At 41.1% G+C, this 17,995-nt stretch overlaps 2 protein-coding genes across 2 annotated transcripts; both read right to left on the bottom strand.

Annotated features, from left to right (window-relative positions):
• Window positions 1-22: 22 nt before the first annotated feature.
• cyp20a1 (cytochrome P450, family 20, subfamily A, polypeptide 1) lies at window positions 23-6,147 on the bottom strand. The gene is made up of 13 exons (XM_085448408.1): window positions 5,876-6,147; window positions 5,252-5,301; window positions 4,904-5,070; window positions 4,637-4,782; window positions 4,378-4,545; window positions 4,120-4,198; window positions 3,403-3,515; window positions 3,259-3,313; window positions 2,932-3,052; window positions 2,718-2,829; window positions 2,328-2,392; window positions 909-998; window positions 23-761 (listed from the first exon to the last, which is right to left on the bottom strand). Exons 1-13 carry the CDS (start codon window positions 5,945-5,947, stop codon window positions 608-610), a joined length of 1,392 nt encoding a protein of 463 aa, XP_085304534.1. The 5' UTR covers window positions 5,948-6,147; the 3' UTR covers window positions 23-607.
• A 1,775-nt stretch (window positions 6,148-7,922) lies between these two features.
• Window positions 7,923-17,888, bottom strand: LOC146681085 (transmembrane protein 237B-like). Its single transcript, XM_085448410.1, has 14 exons — window positions 17,697-17,888; window positions 17,440-17,475; window positions 15,947-15,978; window positions 15,133-15,143; window positions 14,965-15,036; window positions 12,752-12,880; window positions 12,100-12,193; window positions 10,950-11,107; window positions 10,740-10,872; window positions 10,458-10,649; window positions 8,604-8,677; window positions 8,424-8,508; window positions 8,219-8,340; window positions 7,923-8,124 (listed from the first exon to the last, which is right to left on the bottom strand). Exons 1-14 carry the CDS (start codon window positions 17,715-17,717, stop codon window positions 8,060-8,062), a joined length of 1,224 nt encoding a protein of 407 aa, XP_085304536.1. The 5' UTR covers window positions 17,718-17,888; the 3' UTR covers window positions 7,923-8,059.
• Window positions 17,889-17,995: the final 107 nt, after the last annotated feature.

Raw genomic sequence — 17,995 nt, forward strand, 5'->3', positions numbered from 1 at the left:
AACAAGAAGACAACCCCCATAAAAGGTTTAGTAGGTTGTGGCCACAGACTTTTTTTTTTCTCGAGTTCAGATTTTTCCTGGTAGCATGAGGCGATGTCTGCCCAACACAGTCTTGAGGATGTGGAGAATATACCAGGATGGTAGAAAGGCTCATCAACCCAGAAGATGCTCATGCGCATGTTTCTTCCCAAACTAGAGAAACAGAAACAGACTCCATGAGGGTGGCCCGAGGGCCCAACATCCTTTTAAAAGGATCTGTGTTCAAAGCCCAGTGCTTTGCAGTTCGACTGGCTTTCACCAGAGACCACCAGAACCTAGCAACTCCAGCTTTACTCGTCGAGCCTCCCTCCCTGAAGAGACAGGAAGCGTTCGACAAACTAAACCTGTGAGTGGAAAAAGCTAATGTCATGCTTAAGGCCTCAGTGGTGGTACAAGGTGGGTGAAACAGCCTTTAAAATCCTACAAATTAAGAGTGTCAGTCCAAACTACTGGCATCATGATGGGGAACTACGATGACGTCTAACAGGGAATACTCTGCTGGTAATTTCATTCAGTGATGTTAAATGTGTTGCTTTTTGCTCTTCATCGTTTTCTCTAAATCTTTGTTTTAGCTGCTTCTTCTGCTGACGGTGATCCAGGTTTCGTCCTTCGGTGCGGATACCAGCTCGGATCGGATCTCGGCCACTTGCCCCTTCAGTCGGTGGAGCTTCAGCTGCCGCACCAACGTGCTGAGGACGACCGTAGCCACAGTGTAGGCAAACCTAACGGAGACCAAATAGTGATTGATGCAGGACATCCAGGTGTAGAAGAGCTTCAAATAGTTATCAAAACTTCCCAAAGTTGGTCTAATGAAGTCTGCTTTCACAATTAGCAGTCTGAGTGACAGAGTGTGGATAATTTCCTCTTACCTGAGCTCTGGACACGTCTGATTCCCTGAGAATCCGAGCAGACAGAAGCTCTTCCTGGCCGATTCTTCCTCGAATCGATCTGGGTCAAACCTGAGGGAGGATTGAAGTATTCACCAAACCAGTAAACAGACATATTACAACTTTAACTTGGAAGAAAAAAAGCCCCTCACTGTGAAGCTGTCACATTATTTTAACTGCAGTTTATTTGATGGCTGCAGATTTATGTTACCTGGTGAAGGCAGATGAATGCCCGGTGATAACTGTGACATGCACCTGTAGACTTAACAGGAAACACCTGATAATCCAGCGAGCTCTACACGGTAATGCTAGCAGGTTTTATTTCCACCCACCGGTTAGAATTAACTTCAAAGCAACCCCCCCACAAATAACAGCTAAGGCTGATGACAAAATGCCATTAGTTTTGAAGTTACTTATGAAATAGAGGAAAAATTAAATAGATGTGTTGATGATCAACTAAATTATTTGAGCTCTTCCTGTAAAATTTTTCCTAATCCATTAACTAAATGTTGACCCCTGGTGGAGCTACAACAAAAGTTTCAAGCTCACCAAATCGATATTTGAGCCTCTGGGATGAAACCGCTGCCAATCAGATGCTTTCCAGATGGTATTGGATGGTGGATCAAAATCTGACTGCACTTTTCTTTGTTTATAATCGTTACTTTTAACAAGATCAGATATGTTGTCACTGATTTTCAGTCCAGTTCTTGTGTAATTTTCATACCTCAACCTTTCTCCCTGATTCCCTTCAGTAAGAATGGCTTCTTCACAGCAATCCATCCACTGAGACTTCCATGAACAGTGACAGATAAGCTGAAGTTTAAGATGCATCTCTTAGCATGCATCTTTTTGTCCTGAACTTGTTCAGTTCCCTCAACATTTTTAAGGACATGCTGCACAACACATCGAGATGTGTCAACCTTTCAGCTAATAGCTCTGGAAAAATGCTATTTTATGTCTGTTAAAGACAAAGATCAGATTTAAAATCTTTTCCAAGTTCTCTGTTATGTGTAGACACGACACTGGTTCATAGTTGAGTTAGGTGCCTTTGTAAGGTTTTAACAATTCATTGGTTAAGGTTGCTTAACACACACACACACACACACACACACACACACACACACACACACACACACACACACACACACACACACACACACACACACAGAAATGAGGGGCTTTTGCACAGCATGGTACCTCTTAGTCTAGTAAGGGATACCATACTAGTCCCAGAATATAAATAAAGTACTGGGAATGAGCGTTACAGATCCTGTTTTATAGAGTGATAATTTAGTGACCCAGTACAGTTTTCTTTGTATTGCAGATTTTGAATGAGTGGGATTTGAACTGGCAGCCATTTTTAAACTGGCTGAAGAACATGTCAAAACCAAAATGTCAAACCTGTAAGGGCTGCTCCAGGTTTCCTCATCTTGTAGAACCACTCCTAAGGCGTAAATCACCAACGTCTGAAAGTAACAACAACAACAACAACAGTGTTTACGTGTAACAAAACTGCTGTATTTTAACCTCAGCTGGGAAAACTGAGGGAACAACGCACTTTAATAGGGAAGGAAGAAAAATAAAACAAAACAGGAATATCGCTTGCTTGACTTTAAATAAACATTCAAAAGTTGCATCTAAAAAAATAAAATAAAATAAAATCCTCGGTTTATGTTCCTTACGCTATTTAATGTTTCTATCTGTTCTTGTTTACCATTAACACAGCAAACACTGTGTTTGTGCAGCTGAAATAATCTGGCTGAGAGCCGCAGACTCCGGGAAACCGGATACCTCTTTGGGGATGACGTGCTGATCGACTTTGCCCTCCACTTCCTGAAGCCGAGCCGCGACGGGGGTGAGCTTGGCAGTCCTCACCGTCTCGTTCAGGACCTGTTGGCAGTATCTACGCGAGGACGGAAATGCGATCGCATCAACGTTATTGGCTGCACCGCGTGTGAAGGACGACTCAAGAATGCCTAAATACGTAAAAGTCCAAAAGGCTTACCTGAGCTGAGGAATCTTGTCGAGGGAAACCGGATCAGAACCCAATACGTCCTCCAGCTCCTGGTGCAACTTGTCCTGCACTTCCTCTGAATTGGACAGGAAGTAAAGAGCCCAGATACACACTGCCAAAACACCACAGTGTGTAATCTTAGAATCAGAATAAAACAACATTTTGCTAATAAAAGATAAATAAAAGTTAGCTTTTGTTTGCTTTTAGAGCTAAAAGTTCATTACATTATTGTTAAGTGCCTATCAGACAACTCTGGGAAACTGTGCTTATAAAAACTGTATCTGGCAGGCTTCACATCCTCTGATTCAGGCCACTTACAGTTCGCAGCGATGACACATCCAGCCAAAGTGAACACCATGCAGTCCTCCATGATCTGAAACAAACAATCAAGATTTCAGCGTTTTTTTTTCTTACCTCTGTGAAAGCGCTGAGGATGTAAAGCAGAAGCTCATCAGCATTCACCTGTCGCTCTGTGAAGTTGGACTGCAGCAGAGCGTCCACAAACACCGCCTGCTTCCTCTGGGCTTTCCTGTCCTTCGCCACAGACAACAGCAAAGACTCCATCTCTGACAGAGCTGACCACCGAGGAGGAAAAAACAAGATGAGAGCCGTGGCGACTCCGACCACATTCAAGGGCTCAAAACCAGAGGAACCCACCCGAGGGATTAATAAAGTTCTATCTAATCTAATCTAATCTAATCTGACATCCTAGCCCGGCACGGCTCACAGATTTTGTCCCACAGCTGCTGGACAGGCCCTTTAAAAACATCTGAATCATCAAAACCTTGAATGTGAGGTTCCCCTGTCTGCACTAATAGGGTAAAGGGTAAATTATTCTCACACCTGGGGAGCCACTTTTTGAGAACTGGGTGTCAGAGTTACATGAAGTGACATGAACAAGTGCCAGACACTCTCTGTGGGGTTACACATTAAATGCAGTCTTTGCAGCCCTTTCAGACAGCACCCAAAATAGCATCTGTCCTTGGCAGGTAAATCCCTATCGATCCTATCCAAACAAAGCCTGTCTGCTGATTAAGGTGGTAACCGTGAATGTGCTCGGTCTGTCTGTCAAGAGGCTTAACACAGAGATAACATCGGAGCCTCTGCAGACTTTCCATTTGGCTTCACCACACAAAGCCAGACACCGCTCCCACACGTTGACACGCCTCCTTCGCTCACCCTTCTCATAGTGCGCTTTCCTGCTGGAGCTCTTCTCCAGGGAGCCGTCCAGGTAGCCCTTTCCAATTTCTGACCAGATCTGGAAGCGTGAGTCAGAAGAGCAAAAATAAATAAATTAATAAAAATCAATGATCAGTTACAGAGCCTTAAACTCCCTGCAGAACTTTAGCATGGTGCATTTTTGATTAGCATCCCAATAAAGTAAAGTTTTGTGTCCCCCAAGCTTACTGCACAGAGGTTTGTGCTAAAATTTCTCACCGCATCGTGGTTCTTGCGGAAGGCAAGGACCTCAGTGTCGTCCCCGAACCGCTCGCCCAGAGCCAGTTGGGTGACCGTCTTCATGGCCAGGCCCAGCAGGTGGGCACACAGAGGCGTGTGCTGACCCTCTGGGAATGACTTCCACTTTTTCACCAGCTCATCCACCAGCTAAGAAACAAGATATCAGTTAGCAGGAAGTGTGAGGAAGTTTTTGGTTTTCTTATTTATTTTAGAAAAATTATTTCTTGGCTTTGGAAACCTTGAGCACAAGCGGAAAGTTGTTTTTCAGCGTGCTGTTGATGGCACTTTCGTACACTTTTTTTCTCATGATGGACTCGCTGGCCCCACCTCCCATCCCGGACTTGTAGCCGAGCAGCGACTTCAGCATCGTTTCAAAGGAGTCGGCTAAAAAGGAAGCAGGAAACAGCAGATTTATGCATAAGGATGTTCTTCTTTTCAATTAGATATTTTTCCCAACAAATTCCTGAGTGTAAGAAAAGCTGCTGATCCAAACTGGTTTGCTTACTAGCGTGGTTGGGGTTGATGTGTTGCTGAAGCTCGCTTACGGAGCCCAAGCTGACCACAGGGCGACCACCAAACCAGAACGAGGCCACGGAGCCGTACTCATCATGCAGGCCGACGAGGAACTCATGCAGACTGCCTCTGTCGATGATATCCTGCAGGTTTCCATCCCTGGAGAACAGAAAATAGAACATTAACGCACATATGCTTATATTTACTGACAAAAGCTATTAGGATGACAGGACCCTTAAGAAGCTAATTATTATGCACAATGTACTATATTTTACAAAATGCTGTTACTGAATAAGAGTTAACAGAAGCAGAAAAAATAAAGGTAAAGATGAAAACTTACTTCTCATCTGTGGGGTTGAGACCTGGGATACCAGAGGCCCTTCTGGATGACTGAAAATATGATTAGAAATGAGATTTTGTTGTTTAACACAAATACAAGTCATTAAACATGAGTAGTTTTTCTCACAGTGGTGTCCACATGTCTACTAAGTCTTTACATAATTTAAAATAATGGCTCTGCCTGTCGGAAAGCGGGTCCCATTCAGAACCTCTTTGAAAAATACAAAATTTAACAATTTCTTATTGAATGGCATGCGCATATGGAACATGATATCGTTTAGGGATGTGAAGTAAATTAGTTGGAGTTTAGAAATAAATCGGCTTGTAACACAAACACATAAAGGAAACTGATAAAAATGAAGAAAAAAAAAATCTCGTTTTCGCTCATTCCGTCTTCTTGAAGTTGGATTTCTCTGGACTAGGTCAATGAATATTATATTAAATGGGAGCCGAAATGTGCAAAATACACTCCTTACTCAATTAATCTCTTAAATAGTTCAGAATAATGTGCTCCAACTCGTGAACAAGAACTAAAACATTTAAAAGCGCTTTTTGGTTGGGACACTGGTATGAGGGCAACAGCCCGCTAATGTAGCAAGCTAACGCCAAACTTGCAGGAACTTACCGGGTACAAATAAAGGACAGCGCCCACCAGGATGATGACAAAGGTAACAGCAAAGATGGCAAAGTCCAGCATGATTGCTCGCTGTTATCAAACAGTTTCTGCTAACTTTTATTCACGTGTATTTGAATGTTTCCACCAAAAACCTCAAGATATATCACTACCACGTCAACATCAACTGCTCGGTTATCTGTGTTCGATTATACAGCCTGGATCGCAGGCAGAGCAAACCAATGGATCTTAGGAAAAAGCATGACACCAAGGAGACACAAAACACGGGCAAAGACAGACAAAACGCGTTTTGTCTGTCTTTGTCCCTTTGTCGTCGGGACACAAAACAAGATCAAAGAAACAGAAATGTTGACAAGTGAGACACAAAATGATCACAAATACATAAAATGACATAAAACAACTCAAAGGGACACAAAATGACCATAAAGTCATTTTATAATGATGTAAAAAGACACACACAAAAAATCACACTGAGCAAAGGCATAAGAAACTACAAAGAATAAAAATAAAATCACACAAAGAGATACAACATGAGTAAAAATATACTCAAAAACACAAAAATGAGAAATAAGCACATAAACAGGAGCAAGGACATAAAACAACTATAAAAAGAAGAATGAACAAGACCAGAGACACTAAATAACCAGAAAGACATAAGATAAGACACAAATGACACCAAAGGGACAAAAAACAACTACAAAAGGGATCGCTAAAAAGAAAAACAAAAAGAAAAGTGAAACAAAATGACGCAAAATGATGACAAAGGGACATTAAAAAGACATTAAATGACATAAAGAGAGAGAAAAACATTATGAGATGAAAAAATGACTAAAAGGGCACAAAAACACCAAAGTGACAATAAAGAGATGCGAAACATGCACAAAGACATAAAAACAACACACTAAACAGCCACAAAATGTCCACAGAGACATGAAATAAGACACAAAATTACAAGAAAACAGAGACAAAACTTGACCAAAGTGATACAAATGACAGAAAGGTGATATAAAGCAACTAAACATGGACTACAGTCACACCGGAGACACAAAATGACTACAGAGGGACACAAAAAAGACCAAAGTTTACAATAAAAAGACTCAACATGACACCAAAGACACACAGGAAAAAAGACCAGACACCACATGTCCACAAACATAAACTAATAACCTAAAATAGGACACAAAATCACTCAGAATTTTTTTTTTTTTTTAGAAAACGCTTTGTATTCTGCTCAAATTAAAACTGATACATTGACACTTCAGCTCAGATGTCAGTGTAAAATCCGCGGTCAGCATTACATTTAGCTGCCTTTCAGTTCAGTTCCATCACAGCTGCTCTTCAGCTTTTCTAGAAGCCTTTTAGGATCTCAGATGATTTTTTTTTTTTCTTTGACTCATCTCTGTGTTTATACCTCAGCTATGCCATCCTTTGGTTAATGCACTTCAACTGGCCTGAATTTCCACTTCCAGGTTAATTTCATTAGCTTTCAGTGCAGCGCAGTAACACCATTAACTACTCCTTGGCATGATAAGTACTTTTACTTTTGATATGTTACAATTCTTTTGCAGTTAGACCAGCGGTCCCCAACCCCCGGTGAGTCGTTTGGTACCGGGCCGCGAGAGTTGAGGCTCAGGTGTGAAATGTATGGTTTTCAGGGTTTTTATTGGTTTTCAGCGTTATTTTGTTATCGTTTTTATCGTTAACTCGGTTTTCCTGGGTCTTTTCACGTGTGTTATGAATAAATCTTGTTTTATTTGGTACCGGTACTGGTTTTATTTTGTTGTATTTATCCGCGACACCTTAAAGGCCGGTCCGTGAAAATATTGTCGGGCATAAACTGGTCCGTGGCGCAAAAAAGGTTGGGGACCGCTGCTGTAGACCATGTAAATCAATTCAGTTCAATTAAAATTTCTTCATAGCTCATTCAGTGTGCTTCAGTAGCCTGGGCAAGCAGAAAAACAGTGTAGTGAATGCAGTGAATGCTTTCTTTCATGGGTTTCATGTAGAGAAACAACTGTAAACAAAAGAGAGAAAAAACTATTCTTTAAATCTCTGTATTTAAAAAGAAATAAACATATTTCAAACGTACAAAAATAACTTAAACAACATTCACGACAAAATGCAAAAATATGTGCAAAATGACAAAAAAAGCTGTACAGTAATTTCTTAATTTTCTCAGGCGGTCATTTCTGATTTGTCCTCTAGCTTTGGAGGCTCAATCTCCATGGCCATTAGGTAACCTGAGGAGGAAGGATAAGAAAACAAAAATAAATGTTTTAAGTTGGCTTTTCCTTTTTTAAGCAGAAATGCTCAACCCACACCGCTCTCTCTCACCCTCCGTGTAGTCGGTCTCAGGTCTGATGGCGATTAAAATCCAGGCCAGGCCCACCAGCAGGGCCACCACCAGGTTGACAGTCACCCATGGGTGGAGAATTTGGTGCTCCAACCCTGTAGGCCTAAAGCAGAATCAGGTCAGTCTCTGTATCAAAACCAGACTTTTTAATGATATCGGAATATCAGATTATTCCAGCAAGCTCACAGTAGTGCCGTGTTGTTGGAATAGAGGTTGATCCGATCGCTGGTCATTTGCTGGCTCAGAGAGAGGACGAGCGCTGAGAAATACACTGTGTGCAAAAAGCAAAGCGTGTCAACTGAATCCCAAACAGAGCCCACGATGATGTGTTTCTGAAGCACAGACAGAGAAGGAAGGAGGACTCACAGAACGAGGCGAGAGCCACCGGATCCAGCGTGATGAACTCCCGCAGAGCCACGGGGCCTTTGGCCAGATTCACCCTGAGGAGAGTTTCATTTGTAGAAAACACAAACATCTAATTCATAGCGTAAATGGATGCAGTATTCATTCACTTCACACTTTTAATTACAAGATTTATAAAGTGAGATCCCTGTCCCACCCCAGCTCTATAGCCCCTCACCTGAGCTCAAAGTTTCAACACGTTCTTTTTAACTGGGTACAGTTTGAACTGCACCACCACTTATATGATGTTGCAGATTTACTTAAGACACCTGCTCCTATCAAAAGTTTTGTTTGTAAATAAGAAAGCGTTATTCGCAAAATAAACAAATAACACTTTTTGTTTGCAAATACAAAATTTTTGTTTGCAAACATAAAAATCTGAAAGTTTTGACTGCAAAATAGTGACGTTTTATTTGCAAATACAAAACTATTTATAATCCGGTTGTTCAGTCTGACGTCACTAGCCGTGTCTGGGCCTAAACTCCGCTGCAGGTCCATATATCAAACGATCACTATGGCATTACTGAGAGTTGAAAAACTGTCTAGTCTTTCATCTTTAATAAAATGATCAGCGTTCTGCTCTACCAGGTGTAACAATTGAGTTTAACATCCAGGCATCCATGAAAATGGAATTTATGACATTTAACGGAGTTAGAAGTTAGCAGGGAGTTAGCTCGCTAGCTTCTATCTAAATACAATATAGCATGTCCTGACTGCGGGGTTTTGGAAACAAATTAAAACGTACAGCTCTGTTATCACTTCCAGCATAAATGAAGACAGAAAACTAAACAGCAGTGATGTTTGTAGGGTTACTGAAGTTGGGCTAGCTGGTATATAATGATGTGCTACGTGACCGCTAGCGACACAGCTATGTTAGCATAATATAAACAAGCTAACTGTTTTTCCACTCGATAAAAGTTAACGTGAGTGTTCTCGGTGGTCAGGAACAAATGTAATCGCATGGCAGGATGCTGTAAAAGGACCAAACTTCAGCCAGGAGAACAACTAAGATAATCCATCCACAATACGAGGTTAGTCATTCATATACTGCTGCATGGGCTGGGCTGTAGTTACATCCTAAGGTTTTAAAAACTGAGCTTAAATAAATGATTAGTGGTAATAAAAGCCGAGGGAGGTCAACAGTGATCACTGACTGTTTTAGGAGCTTTTTGAGATCAAATAGAAGAAAATACAAAACATTAAACATGTTAACAACACAAAAGCCATATTAAACGCAGACTACTTTAGACCCGGAAGTAGGATTCGTCGCGTCATCACTGAACAACCGGATACAATAAACCTGTTTTTTGTTTGCAACTGTTAAATCCAAAATGTTTTGTTTACAAATATATGTTTTTAAAAAGCAATTTTTTGTTTGCAAATAGCAACATTTTGATTGAAAATACCACATTTGTCAGCAAATATAAAAATTATAAAATTTTGCTAGCCAATCACATTTTTCGTTTGCAAATATTAAAAAAATTTAACATTTTTGTGCACAAATATCAAACTTTTTTTATGAATATTAACATTCTGGAAAATATACAAACACCGATTTTTTGGTTTGCAAATATCAAAAATAAAAAATTGTTTTGCAAGCTCATATCTTGTTTCTTGTAAATATAAATGTATAACAAGTTTTTCTCACAAATACCAAAGTTTTTCTTGCAAATACCGTGCCTGCGTGTGTTCTCTTTGTGTCCATTTTGCTCGCACAGTAGGGTTTGGCTATTTGGTGATTCTAATTTGCCAGAAGGTGTGATGTGTTTTTGTTTGCAACGTGGCGAACCATGATGGATTTCCAATGTGCAGCTTTACCTGTCGAAGGCTGCCACTGTACTGATGGCCAGCAGCATGTAGAGCAGAGACTGGGAGGGATACGCCACGCTTTGGTACTGCTCAAGCAGGTTGGACAGGGAGGTGAGGTGCTGCCCGGCTAGCATGTACACCATCACCACGTTCCACACGGCGTAGCCGGCCAGGAAGCCCTGACAGTATAGACCGAACACCCTGGAGCATGAACAGAGGAGAGGAGGAACACTGGGACGGGAGGACGGACTCGGGATTTTTATAGTCATACAGGAGACACTTTGCTGTTACCTGAAGCCTCCATGCACTCTGATGGAAACATCTCTGGTGGTCCACAGTGGCTGCATGTGCTGGAAGTCTGCCATGTTGTCCATCGGGTCGCTGGTCTTCCTCCAATCGGAGCGTTCAGCAGCCTGGAAACGCTCTGCATGCAAACACATAAAAAAAGTTAAACAAACAGCCTCATCATCAATATCGTCTTCTTCTTCTTCTGTCACTCACTATTTCTCTCCACAAACACCTTCCCGACCGGCTGGCTCTGACCCTGTGGGGCGGCAAACAGGGAATGCTGCGGCAATGGAGGAGGGGTGTCGGCGATGATGTCATCCTCCGGTATGTCCAGCTCATCGGGAAGCTGCGTCTCGACAACTTTGGACTTCCTGAAGAGTGTATGGCAAGTTAAAAAAAAAAATTTAAAACTAAAAAGCCAGACTATTCTCAGGTCACAACATTAAAGATAGTAACTTGCAAATATCAAATCAAATCAAATCAAATCACTTTTATTGTCACATCACATGTGCAGGTACATTGGTACAGCACATGTGAGTGAAATTCTTGTGTTCGAGCTTCACAAGCAACAGAGTTGTGCAAAATACAATAATGTAAACAAGCAAAATACAAGAATGGCTACATCTGAAACTAATAAATATATGTACAATATATAATAGTATATGCATTTCTGGATGTGTATACTAAATATTTTTCTACGTGTGTGTGTGTGTGTGTGTACACATATTTTACAAATTAAATAGAGTCAACAATAAATAAAATATATAAAAATATACATAGTTGAGACATGTGCAAAACAGTGGCGTTACTGTACAGTATGGAGTGCATAATGTTAAAGTTCCAGTAGTGAAGCTGAGGTGTCTATGAAGTGTTCAGCAGTCTGATGGCCTGATGGAAAAAGCTGTCTCTCAGTCTGCTGGTACGGGACCGGATGCTGCAGAACCTCCTTCCTGATGGAAGCAGTCTGAACAGTTTATGGCTGGGGTGACTGGAGTCCTTGATGATCCTCCCCGCTTTCCTCAGGCAGCGCTTCCTGTAGATGTCTTGGAGGGAGGGAAGCTCACCTCCAATTATCCGTTCAGAGCACCGCACTACTCGCTGGAGAGCTTTGCAGTTGTAGGCGGTGCTGTTGCCATATCGAGGCCCAGCGTACGTTTGAATTTGTTCTCCTTCAATGATGGTTTACATCAGCTCAGTTATTAATTTATTGTGAACACTTGTGTGTCTCAGAGTCAATAAAGGGGAATAAACAAGAACAGCAACATTATAAAAATCAACTGTCAGCCAAATGATTTCTTTAAATGTGGATATCAAGCCAGAAATTTACAATTAGTGCACCTGTATTAAAATAATAAATTCTTACTTTTTCTTTCGGGGTTTCCTGACCACTTCTTCTCCATCTGTGGTCTGGTCCGCGGTGTCTCCGTTCACCAGGTCGGCGTGGTCGTCCTCAAGACCTGAAATCCAGGATTCACAACATGGGCAAAGTTTCAGTTTCAGCCAAAAGTTCAGTCCTCGGATTGCTCTAACTGCTCACATTCAGACACTTTTTTCTAAATTTGGCTCTGCAGTCTGTCATAGAGTCGCAGAAGCTCCACCCACCTGCCGTTTGTGAGAGGCAGACAATCATAAGAAAGCTGGTTTGAAGTGGGAAGAGCTAAAGTAGCTTGTTTCAGGTAGATGATGAACTGAGGGGGCTGATGCAAGATTCACAATAAGCTCCATAAGGATTACTTTGAGCTGTGAATCATGCAAAGCCACTCCAGTAGAGTCTATAGTTAAAAATATGGAGCTAGCTGAAGTTATTATTAAAGAGTCTTTCTCCCCTCACCCCCAACTGGTGGCGGCACACGGTTGCTGGAGGTTTGTTCCTGTTAAAAGGAGGTTTTTCCTTCCACCGTCGCTTGCTCTTAGGACATTGTCTGATTGTTGGAGGTCTCTCTGTATTATTACAGGGTCCCTACCTTGCAATATAAAGCAGCAACAACTAGCAGAGACAGAATTCTTGAATTCACCTATAGTGGCAGTTTTCTTCTTCTTCCTCCTCCTCTGTGGCGGGGCCTCGACTGTGGCTTCAAGGGTCAGATGATCCCCGATTCCAGAAGCCCTGCGGCTGCCCATGCCTCCCATCTCCATCCCCTGATCTGAAGGTGGCACAAGAAGCTACAGCTTTATTTTAAACAGTGGGTGGAGGCAAATGAGGAAATTGAAATTTTTATACAGAAATTTTAGGACAAATTTGAAAAGTCTACTCTCCTTCTTTGTGGTTTTATGTTGTTATCCTTTACTTAAAATTATTCTCCAGAGTTATGGAAGAATTTTAATGGTAACAATTTGTTTTTTAGGACTTTAGTGAACATAAATGCTGTTATATATGTGCAGGCTTTCATGAGCAAGCCATATACAGTGGGGCAAAAAAGTATTTAGTCAGCCACTGATTGTGCAAGTTCCCCCACCTAAAATGATGACAGAGGTCAGTAATTTGCACCAGAGGTACACTTCAACTGTGAGAGACAGAATGTGAAAAAAAAAAAAATCCATGAATCCACATGGTAGGATTTGTAAAGAATTTATTCGTAAATCAGGGTGGAAAATAAGTATTTGGTCAATAACAAAAATACAACTCAATACTTTGTAACATAACCTTTGTTGGCAATAACAGAGGTCAAACGTTTACTATAGGTCTTTACCAGGTTTGCACACACAGTAGCTGGTATTTTGGCCCATTCCTCCATGCAGATCTTCTCGAGAGCAGTGATGTTTTGGGGCTGTCGCCGAGCAACACGGACTTTCAACTCCCGCCACAGATTTTCTATGGGGTTGAGGTCTGGACACTGGCTAGGCCACTCCAGGACTTTCAAATGCTTCTTACGGAGCCACTCCTTTGTTGCCCGGGCGGTGTGTTTTGGATCATTGTCATGTTGGAAGACCCAGCCTCGTTTCATCTTCAAAGTTCTCACTGATGGAAGGAGGTTTTGGCTCAAAATCTCACGATACATGGCCCCATTCATTCTGTCCTTAACACGGATCAGTCGTCCTGTCCCCTTGGCAGAAAAACAGCCCCATAGCATGATGTTTCCACCCCCATGCTTCACAGTAGGTATGGTGTTCTTGGGATGCAACTCAGTATTCTTCTTCCTCCAAACACGACGAGTTGATTTTATACCAAAAAGTTCTACTTTGGTTTCATCTGACCACATGACATTCTCCCAATCCTCTGCTGTATCATCCATGTGCTCTCTGGCAAACTTCAGACGGGCCTGGACATGCACTGGCTTCAGCAGCGGAACACGTCTGGCACTGCGGGATTTGATTCCCTGCCGTTGTAGTGTGTTACTGATGGTGACCTTTGTTACTTTGGTCCCAGCTCTCTGCAGGTCATTCACCAGGTCCCCCCGTGTGGTTCTGGGATCTTTGCTCACCGTTCTCATGATCATTTTGACCCCACGGGATGAGATCTTGCGTGGAGCCCCAGATCGAGGGAGATTATCAGTGGTCTTGTATGTCTTCCATTTTCTGATGATTGCTCCCACAGTTGATTTTTTCACACCAAGCTGCTTGCCTATTGTAGATTCACTCTTCCCAGTCTGGTGCAGGTCTACAATACTTTTCCTGGTGTCCTTCGAAAGCTCTTTGGTCTTGGCCATGGCGGAGTTTGGAGTCTGACTGTTTGAGGCTGTGGACAGGTGTCTTTTATACAGATGATGAGTTCAAACAGGTGCCATTCATTAAGGTAACGAGTGGGGGACAGAAAAGCTTCTTACAGAAGACGTTACAGGTCTGTGAGAGCCAGAGATTTTCCTTGTTTGAGGTGACCAAATACTTATTTTCCACCCTGATTTACGAATAAATTCTTTACAAATCCTACCATGTGGATTCATGGATTTTTTTTTTCACATTCTGTCTCTCACAGTTGAAGTGTACCTCTGGTGCAAATTACTGACCTCTGTCATCATTTTAAGTGGGGGAACTTGCACAATCGGTGGCTGACTAAATACTTTTTTGCCCCACTGTATAACGAGTTTTACACTGCTCAACAGTTCAAAGCTTTCTTTGGGCTCATGACGGCAAATTGAAGATAATTTGGATGACAATGAGAAATATGCTCATGGTGTGAGCAGTGAAGATACAGTGAGGTGCATGAAAAGGTTATATTAAAGAAGCCCTTCAAACCTTTAAATTCATGTTCGTGAAGCATCAAATATGAGAACACAAAGCTGTTTCTTACCGTCTGTATCGTCCACCCCATTTGTCTCCTTTTTCGCTCTCTTCTTCTTGTGCTTTGGTGCTGGAACATCTTCTGTGCACATGAAGGGATAAATAAATAAAGCTAAGTCACATAAAAAATGAGTTTGAGACGAAATGCAACTTGTTTATTAGAAATATTTTTACCCACCTGTGTCTTGACTTCACATGTGCACAGGTCGCAAGAACAAAGAAAAGAGAGAAGAAAAGTTTAGTTTTGCTGTTTAAAGTGGACTTCGTTTGCTCATTTACTGCTTCAGTTTTTTATTCTTGGACTCTACTAGAGTCACTTTGCATGAATCAGAGTCCAAAATCATCCTCATTTATCTTATCCTGGGCTTTGGTGCAGCCCTTCAGTTCATCCCCTGTCTAAAAGCAGCCGTTTTAGCTCCTCCCCACCATAACTATATTAGAATTGACAGGTGTGTGAGGCTTTTGAGTCTGGGATGACCATATGACTGATAGCCCCTTTCTCTGATGTCGTACAGACCCAGGTAGAAAAAAATGAAGATACAGAGCAGTCTGAAGTCTGGCTGACTTATTGTGACCTCTAATTCAGTAGGTATTATTATCATTATTATTATTATTATTATTTCATTTGTATTTTGTTACATGCTTCTTTAATATGATGGCAATCTATTGCTGCCTCATCAGTGTTGAAAGTTGATCAGAGTTCAGATCTTGTGCTTTTCCACTCACTGTTTAAGGACTGACTATATATAAATTCAATCGGATTGGAAAGTTTCCTGTCCATTGTTCCTCTTATTCACTTATCTCCAATTTACTTAGTTGCTACTTTTGCCTTGTGATGTCGTGCGGGAAAACACAAAGACTGTCACCGGGATGCTCCTGGATCATTGAGACACACACACACACCCCTCTTGCATCTGCATGGCAAAAAAGCTTCATAGGTCCCCTTTAGCATTACACCACAGTAGCTGCTTGAAATGAAGATGTTTACCCACCTCGACATTGTGGGAAGAGATCGCTGGCCTCTCTGGAGAAACACAGTGAAACACAGAAGTCAGATTTCTCCCTTTGTTCACTCATAAAAACCCCTCTAAAGAACATTTTTATTCCTTCTTTTATAGATTTGGGTTGAAGTTTAACACATTAAATGCAGTTTTTTCATTCCCAAATCAGTCACACCAAAAAAGAAACCTATGTAAAAATAATTGGGAAATAAGACCTAGAGTTATATTTTCTGAATTTCTGTCCATACCAACGGAACAACACAAGTTATGAACACATTCTAGTAAATCTAGAAACAAAACTAAACACTTTTTATGACCTTTTTATTTGAAATCCTGCAAGAACAAGACCCTAAAACTGACCCTTGGGTATACACTGCTACTAGACACACCAGAGTCTGAGAAAATCTGACTGGAAAGCTTTTTGGTGCCATCAAACGCATCTTAAACATATCTAATAACTATCACTCCTTCGGTAACAAGAACACAAGAACCAAAGAAACGTAATTTCGAAATTTAGACACAAACTGCCTGAAAGTGATATGGCTGCTCTTACAAAACAGGATAAGCCCATTATAAGAGATTATCTAAGCCACCAGCACTTGCATAACCAATGAAAAAGTTAAGATTTTAACGTAAAAAGTTGAAGAACTTTCAGTTATAACCCAGAGTCGGATAAAACAACCGAAGCAAGCATCTTACCGGCGTCTTTCTAGCCATTTCTCCCCCAAGAAACTAGCGAGACAGGAGTTAAGTGACACATGACATCCTGACTGTTTTATTCTCGGCTAAATCTGTGTTAGTACATCTGCCAGGATTGAGGATTACTCCGAGCACAGGTCAAGCCCCTTTTTCAGTGTCTTGGAGCGGCAGTGTGTATTTATGAGTGTGTCGGTGAGTAAAAACATCCAGGAAGTACTTCATCTGACGTAAACCGAGAAGGAAATCACTAAGATTTTTCAGAAATAAAAACCAAATCCCTTAAAAACAGGCTTTAAATTCACCAAGTCTGATTGTTCAAGTCTGTGTGAGGAGTTTATCAGATCTCTGGGTGCTTTTACTCGACTTTCTCCTGTTTCATTGAATAAGTTGTTGCTTAAGAGCACAAAAGAAAAAAAATGAAGGGTGGCGCAACACTTTTGCACAGGACTGTATGTCTCTAATGTCTTAATGATTTTAGTACATTTTGCGAGGTGCTACAGAAATAAAACTTATTATTATTAAAGGAAATGTAAAACCAAGTGTGGATCACTTTAATATTTCTCTAATAAGCTACTAATTCAATATTTTCTCTATCAATAACTTTTTTGTTATAATTTAAGACCGAAAACGTCTGGATAAATAAATGTGTAAATAACATAAAGTAAATAAAATGAATAAAAACCAGCCACCACGTGACAAATCAACAGGTTCTTGTTGATTTTTATTAAAAGTTATTACAGAGGAGCTACAGAGCTGTTAGCTCAGATGAGGTTTGATTTACTCACCTGTGGGAGAGGCGGCAGCTCCCTCACCCTCCGCGTCTACACAGAAAACAGGCAGGTTACAAACACCGTCTGCTCTTTATTATCATCGTTTTCGCTCTTATTAGAATTCAGAGAAAGATTACACGAAAACAGCCTTTAAAGTGAACCAGAAAACGAGCTTTCTGCCCCCACAGGTACAATTAGGAGCAAATCACGCCATCCATTTAAATATGACCGTTATGTTGACTGTTCATGCATTATGTGTGCATATCTCTCACCGTTGCTCCTCCTGTATCCATAACCCGTTTAATATTATGCAGCTGGTAACTTTGTTTTATTCGCTTCAGTCGTTTAAAGCGAATAAATCGCTGTTTTTGTTGATTTTTCTTTTCCTTTTTTGCTTTGTTTACGCTCACTGAGCGGCGGGGTTGTGGCCCGGATGTATTTAGGAATAGTGTGACGCATTTCCGGTAGCTTAACATTTAGCAAAAATAAAATGAAAAAAAATTATTAAAATTGAAGCTTCCAGGTATTAATAATGTTTTGAAGACTACTTTGCCCCTCCCCCATTTTTAAT

Source organism: Copadichromis virginalis, linkage group LG23 (genome assembly GCF_057382275.1).
Source record: "Copadichromis virginalis isolate Kocher_CV1m ecotype Utaka linkage group LG23, C_Virginalis_male_GT1.1, whole genome shotgun sequence".
Lineage (NCBI taxonomy): Eukaryota > Metazoa > Chordata > Actinopteri > Cichliformes > Cichlidae > Copadichromis > Copadichromis virginalis.

Bases quoted from the DNA above. Each gene is read 5' to 3' on its own strand.
- cyp20a1 (XM_085448408.1), bottom strand. From the start codon at position 5,947: ATGCTGGACTTTGCCATCTTTGCTGTTACCTTTGTCATCATCCTGGTG. The intron at 4,783-4,903 runs GTAAGCAAACCA...CTTCCTTTTTAG, and splicing joins CATCAACCCCAACCACGCTA to CCGACTCCTTTGAAACGATG. The intron at 3,314-3,402 runs GTGAATGCTGAT...TGTTTGTTTCAG, and splicing joins CCAACTTCACAGAGCGACAG to ATCATGGAGGACTGCATGGT.
- LOC146681085 (XM_085448410.1), bottom strand. From the start codon at position 17,717: ATGGATACAGGAGGAGCAACG. The intron at 8,678-10,457 runs GTAAAGCTGCAC...AACTCTCCTCAG, and splicing joins ACAGTGGCAGCCTTCGACAG to GGTGAATCTGGCCAAAGGCC. The intron at 8,341-8,423 runs GTGAGCTTGCTG...ATTCTGCTTTAG, and splicing joins TCCAACAACACGGCACTACT to GCCTACAGGGTTGGAGCACC.